The sequence below is a fragment of the Entelurus aequoreus genome, linkage group LG01, assembly GCF_033978785.1.
Source record: "Entelurus aequoreus isolate RoL-2023_Sb linkage group LG01, RoL_Eaeq_v1.1, whole genome shotgun sequence".
NCBI lineage: Eukaryota > Metazoa > Chordata > Actinopteri > Syngnathiformes > Syngnathidae > Entelurus > Entelurus aequoreus.
Genome location: NC_084731.1, coordinates 92,811,532 through 92,825,692, shown reverse-complemented (window position 1 = coordinate 92,825,692; position 14,161 = coordinate 92,811,532). Strand labels below are relative to the sequence as shown.

The window sequence follows — 14,161 nt, the reverse complement described above, 5'->3', positions numbered from 1 at the left end:
CGATGAGTCGGGTGTGTCTTGACCTCCGTGGCAGAGGCTCCGCCGAACCACTGAGGCCGACTCACCGAACCCCTAGGGTTCGATCGAACCCAGGTTAAGAACCACTGCTCTACATCCACCACTTAAAGTTCGCTGACGACACCACCATGGTGTGTTGCATCTCCAGAGGTGACGAGACCGCGTACAGTGATGAAGCCAACAACCTGCAGCTGAACAAGTTGAAAACTCAGGAGATGGTAGTAGACTTCAGATGGGAGCTGCTTTAAGAGAGTCTGTCTTCAGATTCCTGGGCGTCCACCTGGAGGATGACTTGTTCTGGAGAACTAATACCACGGCAATCATTAAGAAAGCACAACAATGTCTCTACTTCCTGAGAATAGTCAAGAACTACCTGTGTCCTACCGGTGCTCCGTCGAAAACATTTTTACCTACTGCATCTATGTGTGGTTCCTCAGCTGCATAGCCGCAGAGAGGAGAGCGCTCCAGGAGGTCGTCAAAACGGCCCAAAAGATCGGGTGCCCTCTACTCTCCCTGGAAGAACTTTACCACTCACGCTGTCTTAAAAAGGCAGTTTTTTTAAGACCCATATCACCCTGGCAACAGACACTTTGTACGGCTGCGCTCAAGTAAGCCCACTCGGACAAATGGATTCAAGTTCAGCTTCTACCCAGGTCCATAAGTGCACTGAATGCTGCTACGGTTTAAATATTAATAACTACCACTATTACTACTGTGCGGTACCAGAGGAAAGTGCAATTTTCGATTGTTTACATTCATGCTCACCCCCGTGCAAAATGTTCATCAATCAATCAATCAATGTTTATGTATATAGCCCCAAATCACAAGTGTCTCAAAGGGCTGCACAAGCCACAACGACATCCTCGGTTCAGAGCCCACATCAGGGCAAGGAAAAACTCAAGAGAAACCTTGGAGAGGACCGCTGATGTGGGTGAATGATGTCACTAACTTTTATGGACAAATCGGCGCCAAAATTTATGAGCGATTTTTATTGACAGTTTTCACAAATCTCTAGTTTTCTTGCTGTGTAACTAAACAGTAGTTATGTCGTTGTTGTCTTTTCAGACTGCTTAGTGATAATGATGAAGTTGACAGTACTACAACTAGAGATTTCTTATTACGGTTATTGTGACCAAAATGATCGCGGTTATCAAAATCACATTATTTTTAAATGTGCTCAAAATTTAAATAAATAACTATTTATCTTGAAGTTTTATTTTTTTGAAGTTTTTCTTTTTTTTTTTTAAGCCCACAAACAACACATTCAAAATGATTTTCCTTTGTAGAATAAACATAATTGTAGAAAATAACACTTGTTACATGTACCTCAAGTAGAAATTGAAGGTGCATATGAAAGCAATATAAACAATGATATTGCAGAAACAAAATAACAAGTAAATATGAACATTGTGCAAGATGGCACATTATGGACATAAGAGATAAACAATTAAAACAAATGTAAGAATTTTGCAAGATGGCACCTGATGGCCATAAGGCATAACTGACCTTTTTGGCCATAAAAAATAAAAAATAGTGTTCATACATGATCTATATTCTTACATATGGGGCTGCACGAAATATGGCCAAAATAATAATCATGATTCTTTTTATCAAGATTGAAATCCCAACGATTCATTATGTTAGGTAAAACAGTGTTTGAGTGGGGTGTGAACGCGACGCCATCATGTAATTTGTAATGTATAATAAAAAAACTTGATAACGTTATTTACATATTTAAAGACAAAAATTTGGATTTTTGTTCATTATTAGTATCAACATGTCAGCTTTTTCCCATTACGTGATGCCTTTATCTCTGTTCTTACATTTTATTAGAGAGGTATTTTTTTAAAAGTTACGTACATATACATGTACTAAATGTATGTACATGTTCATGCTGTATTGGGACAGATCCATAAAGAGTTAAAACCGAAACATGTCTTATAGGAACTAACAATACACTATAAAACATTAACAAAATGAATGTTTTTAAAAATAATAACTTTCTGAAATGAAAAAAACACAAGTAAAGTAAAAAAAACTTGGTATTTAATTTTTTATATTAATATGAAACAAAGCAGTTTGGCTAAGGAAGATAAAGTCTAATAAACAAGCTTTGTTTTCTAACACCATGTGGTTTATTGCAACAGTTTGGCCCAAAAAAATAAACGGGAGTAATACCTCACACATCTAATACACAATCTTTGTGCCTCTCTAACAATTCAGCATGTTGACACGTCACAGCCTGCGTTCAATTCGATGAGAAAGCATTTTAGTTAGTGTTGATGTTATTGGAACACTGTCATTAGCAATGAACTAAAGGATGAATGTCCATCCCAGTGAACAAACAGCAAGACTTTATAAACTTTATAATATATAAATATTCGATTCAAGAACTCCTTCATTCCGCACTCCATCCAGCTGTATAATCACTCGCCATACAGCAATAGATGATATCTGCCTATTACCTGACACCTTCTATGATAGCTACTTCTCTTTGTTTTGAATGTTTATTTTCTAATTTCTGCTGGATTTACTCTCTATTTTATGCTGCAGCTGTCACATATACTGTAATATTGTACATGGTAATTGTTATATATTGTATATATGATATAGACATAATATAATATATCAGTATATATAATATACTGTACATATATTACGTACCGGTATATATGTTATATTTTATATCGCTATATTTAGTCTATTTATACCTGCATTGTCCTTTCCATCCTTACACTTTCCATCATTGTAACTGAGCTACTGTGTGGAACAATTTCCCTTGTGGATCATTAAAGTTTGTCTAAGTCTAAGTTGTGGCAGTGTTTGCACATCGTTTGTTGCATGTTTCCTCACGTCGTTAACTCTGTCACAGCCGCTGACTGAAGGATGCTGTGTTGAGAAAATAAAAGCAACATCACATTTCTTCTCCTCCACAGTATACTTTTAGTTTGGAACAAATGTGTCTGTGTCCCAATATTGTCCACACCCGTCGCCATCTGATAACAGTAGTGCGCTCCTAAACGCACGCCGAAACTCTACGGAAGTGAAGCGAGGCAAATAAAGTGAAACGAAGCGATGGGCTCAGGTTTCTCGGAGAGAAAATCTCCATAGCAAGGTCTGTGTAGTTGCTTTCCGCCATGTTTTCTCAAAGCCAAACTGACCTAGTGTGCATGCATCGCTGCTGCTGCCACTCCTGTTTTCAGGAAATAAGCAGTGTTGCATAAAATGCATTAATAAATTACGTTTTTTCGAGGATTAAAAATGTAAACAATATTACTAACCGTCTGGAATTTTACCGTGGTTTATCATTATACAGTTTACTGTTACATCCCTAATTATAACACATGTTGACATAAACAACCCAATTAGGTCAACATCAACTCATACTTGCCAACCCTCCCGGTATTCAGCGCCTCTCCCGACAACCTCCCGGCAGAGATTTTCTACCGACAAACTCCCGGTATTCAGCCGGAGCTGGAAGCCACGCCCCTTCCAGCTCAATGCGGACCTGAGTGGGGGCAGCCTGTTCTCACGTCCGCTTTCCCACAATATAAACAGCTTGCCTGCCCAATGACGTCATAACATCTAGGGCTTTTAAAGAGTGCACAACTGCGCACACAACAAGGAGACGAGCAGAAGAACGAGGAAGTTACAGACATGGCGACGCCGTCGACGAGCAAGATGAAGAAATACACTTGCAAGTTCCAAAACGAATGGAAACAAGAATTTCAGTTCATCCAGGACAGTTTGAAGGGGAAGGTGTATGTTGCCTGTAAATTTTGTAGCACAGACTTCTCTATTGAACACGGTGGCCAAAATGATGTACTCATCATGAACGGAGAAGTTAAACAGGACAATACTGCCATCTAATGGATAGCCACCGGAACACTGAAATTCAAGTATTTTTTTATTTTTTCTATGTAAATAAAATAAATATATATGTATATATATATATATATATATATATATATATATATATATATATATATATATATATATATATATATATATATATATATATGTATGTATGTATGTATGTATATATATGTATGTATATATATATATGTATATATATATATATATATATATATATATATAGCTAGAATTCACTGAAAGTCAAGTATTTCATACATATATAGCTGTAAATAACCACGCCCCCAACCCCAACGTCGTGCAAACACCGCTTTCAAGCAGCCTTTCCTATGCGAGTCAGGCAGGGCTAAGGCAGTAACAAATGCAGTTGGTGTTTTTATAGCAGCAGATTTAAGACCATATTGCATTAAAAACTAGATTTTGACCCACTGAGACATTGTAACTGCAAGCAGGTCTGCTCTTTCTGCAGACAATGTGGATAAACTGATTTTACTGGCAAAAAACATGAAGATTGAGTGAAAGTCACCAGGGTTAAAGGCTGTGGGGGGGAAATAATAGTTAATCTGAGGCTGAGTTGACTTGAAACTGTTTAATGTTGCACTTTTTATATGTAGAAGAAAAGTTTTATCATTTTTTGCTGGTTACTGGGGTTCAATCCCCACCTTCTACCATCCTAGTCACGTCCGTTGTGTCCTTGGGCAAGACACTTCACCCTTGCTCCTGATGGCTGCTGGTTAGCGCCTTGCATGGCAGCTCCCGCCATCAGTGTGTGAATGTGTGTGTGTGAATGGGTGAATGTGGAAATACTGTCAAAGCGCTTTGAGTACCTTGAAGGTAGAAAAGCGCTATACAAGTATAACCCATATCATTTATTTGACCACATTAACCCTGGCAATCGACCCTATGTGTATATGTATGTTATTGTTATGCTTAGCATTCATGACTGCCTGATGTTGCGCTGATCAGCATAGTGGTGGCTCACATCCATCACACACACAGCTATTTCTATTTTTGGGCAGAATTATTATACTGTTCCCAATGTTAAATGATAAATAAATGGGTTATACTTGTATAGCGCTTTTCTACCTTCAAGGTTAAAAGGATAAAGCCATTGTTTACAAATTTGGTAAATAAATAACCAAAACATTTATATTTTGTTGTTTTCTTACTGTACCGAAAATGAACCGAATTGTGACCTCTAAACCGAGATACGTACCGAACCGGAATTTTTGTGTACCGTTACACCCTTACTTTTTAGTCATAACAAGATCCGGGACTTGATGACAAGGTGGACTTTTGAACAAGTTCTGCTGTATGCACATTAACTAAAGCTGATTCTGTAATAATCAAGCCATACCACAAATGACACTGTTTTTGTCCTCAAAGGGCTTTTTCGACATTGCTGTGGACAATCTCTACGCAGAGCCTGCTGTCCTGCAGTGGATCCGGGAAAATATCCCAGAGTGGAAAAATTGCATCATTGTGTCTCCTGACGCTGGCGGTGCAAAACGGTAAGATTTGCCATTGTTTCTGAGGCGAAACGTTTGGGGCGGGGGGGCCATGAGATGTGACGCTCCCCTCATTCGTGCAGCGTGACGTCTATCGCCGACCGATTGAACGTGGACTTTGCCCTCATCCACAAAGAGAGGAAGAAGGCAAACGAAGTGGACCGCATGGTGCTGGTGGGCGACGTCAAGGACCGTGTGGCTATCCTGGTCGATGACATGGCCGACACCTGCGGTACCATCTGCCACGCTGCTGACAAGTCGGTGTCACACTTTTTTTCACTGGTTATTTCCTTTTTGAAAAGTATTTGGACATTCCTTCCTCGCTCTATAGGTTGATTGATGCCGGCGCCGTAAAAGTCTACGCCATCCTTACACATGGCATCTTCTCTGGGCCCGCCATCTCGCGTATCAACAATGCGCCATTTGAGGCAGTGGTGGTGACCAACACGATCCCGCAAGAAGAGAAGATGAAGGCGTGCCCAAAAATACAGGTGTGTACCGACCGTCAACGTTGGCAGGTGAAGCCATAATGAAAATGTTTTAACTAACATTAAAGGCCTACTGAAATGAGATTTTCTTATTTAAACGGGAATAGCAGATCCATTCTATGTGTCATACTTGATCATTTCGCGATATTGCCATATTTTTGCTGAAAGGATTTAGTAGAGAACATCGACGATAAAGTTCGCAACTTTTGGTCGCTGATTAAAAAAGCCTTGCCTGTACCGGAAGTAGCGTGACGTCACAGGTTGTGGAGCTCCTCACATCTGCACATTGTTTACAATCATGGCCACAAGCAGCGAGAGCGATTCGGACGGAGAAAGTGACGATTTCCCTAGTAATTTGAGCGAGGATGAAAGATTTGTGGATGAGGAAAGTGAGAGTGAATGACTAGAGGGCAGTGGAAGCGATTCAGATAGGGAAGATGCTGTGAGAGGCGGGTGGGACCTGATATTCAGCTGGGAATGACTAAAACAGTAAATAAACACAAGACATATACTCTATTAGCCACAACACAACCAGGCTTATATTTAATATGCCACAAATTAATCCCGCATAACAAACACCTCCCCCCTCCCGTCCATATAACCCTCTAATACAAATCAAACACCCGCACAACACACTCAATCCCACAGCCCAAAGTACCGTTCCCCTCCGCAAAGTTCATACAGCCCATATATTTCCCCAAAGTTACGTACGTGACATGCACATAGCGGCACGCACGTACGGGCAAGCGATCAAATGTTTGGAAGCCGCCTTACTCACGGTAGCGCGTATCCAACTCAAAGTCCTTCTGGTAAGAGTCTCTGTTGTCCCATCTCCACAAGCATGCGTATCCAACTCAAAGTCCTCCTGGCAAGAGTCTCTGTTGTCCCAGTTCTCCACAGGCCAATGGTAAAGCTTGACTGTCATCGTTCGGGAATGTAAACAATGAAACACCGGCTACGACGTAGCCGCTACGTGTTTGTGTTGCTGCAGCCGGCCGCTAATACACCGCTTCCCACCTACAGCGTTCTTCTTTGCTATCTACATTGTTCATTAAACAAATTGCAAAAGATTCACCAACACAGATGTCCGGAATACTGTGGAATTTTGCGATGAAAACAGACGACTTAATAGCTGGCCACAATGCTGTCCCAAAATGTCTGCTACAATCCGTGACGTCACGTGCAAACGTCATCATACCGAGACGTTTTCAGCAGGATATTTCGCGGGAAATTTAAAATTGCACTCTACTAATCTAACCCGGCCGTATTGGCATGTGTTGCAATGTTAAGATTTCATCATTGATATATAAACTATCAGACTGCGTGGTCGGTAGTAGTGGCTTTCAGTAGGCCTTTAACGACAATACATTTTTGTCCATTAAAATAAGTAATAAATGTATTTTTTATATAATTTTCTTCATTAAAAATGCATTTCCAATAACAATACTAAAGTTGGGCAATACTGCAAATGTTGCTATTGACGCGCACACAAACTGAGTCTCCATGTGTTGAATGTGCTGACAAATGCATTGTTTACAATTCTAGTGTGACTTGTCCCACTTTCTAGGTGATTGACATTTCCATGATCCTAGCAGAGGCGATCAGGAGAACCCACAACGGTGAATCCGTGTCCTACCTCTTTAGCCATGTCCCCTTATAAAGGCGACTTGCGGAGGGGTGCCTTCACCCCCCGTCGCCTCCTCCCCGTGCATCCTTGGCTGCTGGCGCCACACTTTTCTTGAAGAGTTCCAAAGTTTGACCTACAAGATGTTCTATGAATGTTTTCACTCAGGAGATGAAGTGAAGCATCACTCTCTCGCTCTCTTTTTTCCCCCCATTCCCCTTTTTCGCCATGATGTTCCCTGTCATGTATTGTACCTCACTCTCTATGAAGCATTCCTTTTATGGCACATGATTGGAAACATTTTGGCGCTTTTTACTTAATAAAAAATAGATCGCAAATCCCCCCTATCCCCCCAAATCACCAACTGCTGCTACAAACCTCCAAGCCCCACCAACGACCCATAAACGGTTTATTCGGTGTGTTAAAATGCTCCAAAAGGTCATGGAATCTAATTGAATCCACAGTTTTGTGATCGTGTTGATAAAAACCTTGTCACAATTCGAGTTGTGACACCATAATTTTTTTTAGCAGTAATGGGTCACTTTTTTTTATATTTAAACAAATCAAGCAGTTTCTTTTGACAATAAATCTTTGACAATTGCTTTCAAACAGTCTTGTGCACCTTGGTTTGTCTCAGTCAGGCGGGTGCAAGTGTTAAAAGTTGACAGGAATCTTTTAAAGGTGTGCCAAATTACAAGACCCTATAGCAAGGGTGTCAACACCCTTTCATTGAGTGCCACATGGCAGTTATGGTTGCTCTCTGGGGGCCGCTTGTTACAAAGAATAAAAATTAATTTTTAATGTATAATCTCATATTACACATTTCTTTATGCATTTTATTAGGTTGTTTGTTTTTTTATGTATACCATACTTTATTTAAAAATCACAAGTCAGGGGAACAAGTATGGCTGAGCGATATGGATGAAAAAGTATATCTCGATATATTTTTACTTAAACTCAATATTCGATATATATCTTTCGGTGAAAGTATACATATAAAGATATTCATTTTTGAGCGATATTCAGTGAACTCGAAGTGAATGACAACTGTACTGTAAACAGTGGCACTTTTATTAACCCAGTTAGTCAAGATGGGTGCTGTATTTTTCGGACTATAAGTCGCAGTTTTTTTTTATAGTTTGGCCGGGCTCCAGTGCGACTTATGTTTTTTTTTCCTTCTTTATTATGCATTTTCGGCCGGTGCGACTTATACTCCTAAAAATACGGTATTAACAGCACAGAAAATAAACTGTTTATGTAGCACAGAATTACATAACATAAATAAAATAGACAAATAACAAATAAGCGGTGTTTGATAATTTTAACGTGAAATAAATTATATCGATATTTTATTAATTCATATATATTTTTAAATATATATCCATACATCTTACAAACTCGATATATCGCCCAGCCCTAGGAACAAGCATTTAATTTCAACAAATATTAATTAGTTAATATAAACCTTTTCACCAAGGGCCACATTACTAAAAAATCAAAGGTATGCAAAGGCCATTTTGACATTTTTTAATTTTTAAAAATGAATGCTAAAAACAGGCAATGCACGTTTATTTATAGAGCACAATTTATACACGAGGCAATTCAAAGTGCTGTACAGAAAATTACAAAAGGGTAAACATTACAAATAAAATAATCATACAATTATAATTCAAATAAAAACATATAAAATTGTAAAACTACTATCATTCAAATTAAAATCAAAGAGTGGAGATAAAATACTTTCAGTTGTCGGGATTATGCACAATTACCGTATTTTTCGGAGTATAAGTCGCACCGGCCGAAAATGCATAATAAAGAAGGAAAAAAACATATATAAGTCGCATTTTTGGTGGGAATTTTTTTGATAAAACCCAACACCAAGAATAGACATTTGAAAGGCAATTTAAAATAAATAAAGAATAGTGAACAACAGGCTGAATAAGTGTACGTTATATGAGGCATAAATAACCATCTGAGAACGTGCCTGGTATGTTAACGTAACATATTATGGTAAGAGTCATTCAAATAACTATAACATATAGAACATGCTATACGTTTACCAAACAATCTGTCACTCCTAATCGCTAAATCCCATGAAATCTTATACGTCTAGTCTCTTACGTGAATGAGCTAAATAATATTTGGTATTTTACGGTAATGTGTTAATAACTTCACACACAAGTCGCTCCTGAGTAGAAGTCGCAAACCCAGCCAAACTATGAAAAAAACTGCGACTTATAGTCCGAAAAATACAGTAAATAAAAATGTTTTCAGCCTGGATTTGAACATTGCCAACGTTAAGGCCTGTCCTCTTTAGGAATACTATTCAAGATCCCAGGAACAAAAAACTGAAATGCAGCCTCACCATGTTTGGACCACTCCCTCAGGTTCTCAGAGGCCCAGATGGTTGACATGTCTCCAACATGTCAGAGATGTACTTTGGCACAAGACCATGAAAAGACTTGTACACAAGAGCTGTTTTAAAGTCTATTGTCTGAGCAACAGGAAGCCAGGTCAGTGACCTAAGCACTGGACTAATATAATCATATTTCCTGGTTCTAGTCAGGGCTCGAGTAGCAGCAGTCCGGATGTACTGCAGCTGCTTTACAGCTTTTTTTTAAGAGCCCAGTGAGAAGGGCACTCCAGTAGTCAAAACTGCTGAAGACAAAGGCATGGATTAGTCTGTCTATGTTTGATTTAGACATTATTCCTCTGATTTCATGTTTTTCAGGTGGTGAAAAGCTGCCGATGTTATTGACTTAATTTGGCTGTTAACGTTTAAGTCTGAGTACATTATTACTGACAGATTTCTAACCTGATGTTTCAGGGAGAGGCTCACAAGGTGACTAATAGTTTCTATACAAGACGCTACCTACATACAGTATTTAAAGACAAAACTTTGTGTTTTAGGTGACAAAGTGTACTATTATCAATTGTTGCAGGGGAAACAAACAGTAAAGATGTAATGAGAAACATTTTAAAGTGTGAAACTGGTAGTAATAATACTGTCACTTAACACAAAGCTGACTTGTCTTTAATGTGTTTTTACTTCTTTTTTCAAAATGGCTCCACATACTTTGATTTTTCAGTATGCGATCCTTGGTGGAAAAAGTTTGGACACCCATATATTCGTATCAAATTGTCATCTTTTTTTATTACATCACCATCCTTGTTTACATATACCTCAGGCAACACAACTCCAGCTGCGAGCCGCACTTTGGACACCCCTGTGTTACCAAATGGTTTTTTTGCACAGTCAGAAAATTATCGTTTAAAATACATACAAATTGCAAGTTTTCTGTCACAAATGAAAGAATGACTTTAGCCAGAAATTATTAAAACATTTTTTTTTTCACAATTAATAGAACACTTAAAGTATTTTTTAAGGTCTTCTCAATTTGGATATTCAACAATGATTGAAACAATATAGCAAATGTAACCCCCTGCCCCAAAATAATCTAAAATGATGCCTTTATTTGACAAAAACATATTTTTTTAAAGACCTCAATTGTATGTTAGAATCATTTTGTGAATATGATATTCAAGAATAAACAAACATTTGTAAATGTATCACCATGAAAAAAGAATATCACTAATTGTTTTATTTGACAATCAAACTTTTTTTTTCTTACACAATTTGTTCGATTAGAAGACATTAATTTTAATGTTTAATAATCTCAATACATGTAACTTTTTAAATATTTTCAATCACTTTACTATCAGGAAAAATTACCAACCAGAAATTATTATTTTTAATTCATTTATTTTCTTTTTTGTTTTTCACAATTTTGAACCCTTAATTTTTTCAATGTTGAAGTTTTCTAAATTTGGATATTAAGTGGGGGGAAAATTCTTAATTTGGATATTTAGTAATCATTTTAATAAATTTTCATATTACATTTACAAAAATTATATAATTGTAATAAAATATAATTGACTATTACAAAAAATACATTAGACAATGTATTCTTTTTAGCATATTACAAAAAGTAGCAGAAAAAAATCCAAATAAAATGTTTACATTTGCCTGAATCTGGATTTCAAGAATAAAATAACATTTTAACCACATTTAAATTAAATTAAACTTTTTTTTTCTTACACAATTTGTTCGATTAGAAAACATACATTTTAATGTTTAATAATATCAATACATGTAACTTGTTTTAATATTTTCAATCCCTTTACTATCAGGAAAATGTACCAATCAGAAATGGTTATTGTTTTTAATTCATTTATTTTATTTTCTGTTTTTCACAATTTTGAACCTTTAATTTTTTCAATGTTGGAAGTTTTCTAAATGTGGATATCAAGTGGGGGGAAAAATTTTAATTTGGATATTTAGTAATAATTTTAATACATTTTCATATTACATTTACAAAAATTATAATTGTAATAAAATATAATTGACTATTACAAACAATACATTAGCCAATGTATTATTTTTTGCATATTACAAAATGTAGCAGAAAAAAATCCAAATAATTGTTTTACATTTTTCTGAATCCGGATTTCAAGAATAAAATTAAATTTTAACCACATTTAAATAAAATTAAAATTGCCTTTTTTTTTTATTTTTTAGGACAACCAAAGTACTTAAAACAATTTTGTTTTTTTTACTATTGTAGATTGGAAAACAAAGTATTAGCCTTAATATTGTTATTCAATAATATGTAACTTTTTAAAGAATATTTTTTTTATTTTTTTTTACTATCAGGACAATCTACTTAAGCCAGGAAGTAGTACTTTTTTTTCCATTTTATTTTTTATTTTTAGACAGAAAGATACATTATTGACTCATATTATTTCCAGGATTTTGCAGGCCACATAAAGCGATGCGGGCCAGGTCTTGAGTTTGACACGTACCCCTACAGCTAAGTGGAACTTTTAGACTTCAAGCGAAGTGACTGTTTAATTATGGCGCCGTTGTCACCACCAGGGGGCGCCTTGCTCGCATAAACACGCAGCCACGTCAGTCTTCAAGTCCTGCCATAGTTGCACTTACCATGTTGAGTGCACAACTAAGGTCAACGGCATTGCCCCGCAAGTACCCGGATGTTGCACTCAGCACGCCCGGAATGTTTGAGGGCAGCGCGCATGCGCCCTAAAACATCCTCATTCAAATCATCACCCTCTTGAATACGTTCCGCTTTAATTCACACTTTAAAACGGCAAACTCGCCCAATTGTCTAAAAATGATCATTTTGGGGCCATAAAAAACACGAATATGGTAATTGTTACGGACATTTTTTTGTATTTGCCATTGTCTATTTCTGAAAACAAAACCTTCACTTTTCACAACCAACTGCTACTTCTCATCTATTTAAATTTATGGACAAACAGAAGCTTCTAGAAATCCCATAACTATTAGTAATCATTAGAGATGTCCGATAATATCGGCCTGCCGATAAATGCTTTAAAAATGTAATATCGGAAATTATTGGTATCGTTTTTTTATTATGAGTATCTTTTTTTAATTTTATTTTTTAATTAAATCCACATTTTAAAAAAAAGATACACTTACAATTAGTGCACCAACCCAAAAAACCTCCCTCCCCCATTTACACTCATTCACACAAAAGGGGGTTGTTTCTTTCTTTTATTAATATTCTGCTTCCTACATTATATATCAATATATATCAATACAGTCTGCAAGGGATACAGTCCGTAAGCACACATGATTGTGCGTGCTGCTGGTCCACTAATAGTACTAACCTTTAACAGTTAATTTTACTCATTTTTATTCATTACTATTTTCTATGTAACTGTTTTTATATTGTTTTACTTTCTTTTTTATTCAAGAAAATGTTTTTAATTAATTTATCTTATTTTATTAATTTTTCTTTAGAAAAGGACCTTATCTTCACCATAACTGGTTGTCCAAATTAGGCATAATAATGTGTTAATTCCACGACTGTATACATCGGTATCGGTTGATATCGGTACCGGTAATTAAGAGTTGGACGATATTGGCAAAAACGCCATTATCGGACATCCCTAGTAATCATTTATCATGTGTTTTGTTGTGCCCTTTTTTTTAATTTCCTGTTTTACTTTGTATCAAATTATTCATTATGATTAATTCATGTTGAAAATATGATTTATATTACGGCTTATTTGTTGCATATGTTAAGTTTTGTTTAACAAAAATAAAAATAAAAACAAGGCGGAAGTGGACAGTTGTTGTAATCGTCACTTCCGGTAAGTGCACTTCTGCATTGTCAACATTCGCACGATCATTTTGGGGCCATAAAAAACACGAATATGGTAATTGTTACGGACATTTTTTTGTATTTGCCATTGTCTATTTCTGAAAACAAAACCTTCACTTTTCACAAACAACTGCCACTTCTCATCTATTTAAATGTATGGACAAACAGAAGCTTCTAGAAATCCCATAACTATTTAGTAATCATTTATTATGTATTTTGTTGTGCCCTTTTTATTTTTTATTTCCTGTTTTACTTTGTATCGAATTATTCATTGTGATTAATTCATGTTGAAAATATAATTGATATCATGGCTTATTTGTTGCATATGTTAAGTTTTGTTTAAGAAAAAGTAAAAAAAAAAAACAAAGGGCGGAAGTGGATAGTTGTTGTAATCGTCACTTCCGGTAAGTGCACTTCTGCATTGTCAACATTAGCGTCCTG

At 36.5% G+C, this 14,161-nt stretch overlaps 1 protein-coding gene across 1 annotated transcript in view; it reads left to right on the top strand.

Moving 5' to 3' along the window:
- The window catches only part of LOC133659271 (ribose-phosphate pyrophosphokinase 2), a 33,325-nt gene extending 25,205 nt beyond the window's left edge, over positions 1–8,120 (top strand). The window contains exons 4-7 of the mRNA XM_062062010.1: positions 5,278–5,402; positions 5,483–5,656; positions 5,731–5,890; positions 7,455–8,120. Coding sequence (XP_061917994.1) covers positions 5,278–5,402; positions 5,483–5,656; positions 5,731–5,890; positions 7,455–7,547 — 552 coding nt within the window. The 3' untranslated portion in view covers positions 7,548–8,120. The remainder of the gene's footprint in view (positions 1–5,277; positions 5,403–5,482; positions 5,657–5,730; positions 5,891–7,454) is intronic.
- The last annotated feature ends 6,041 nt before the right edge of the window (positions 8,121–14,161 follow it).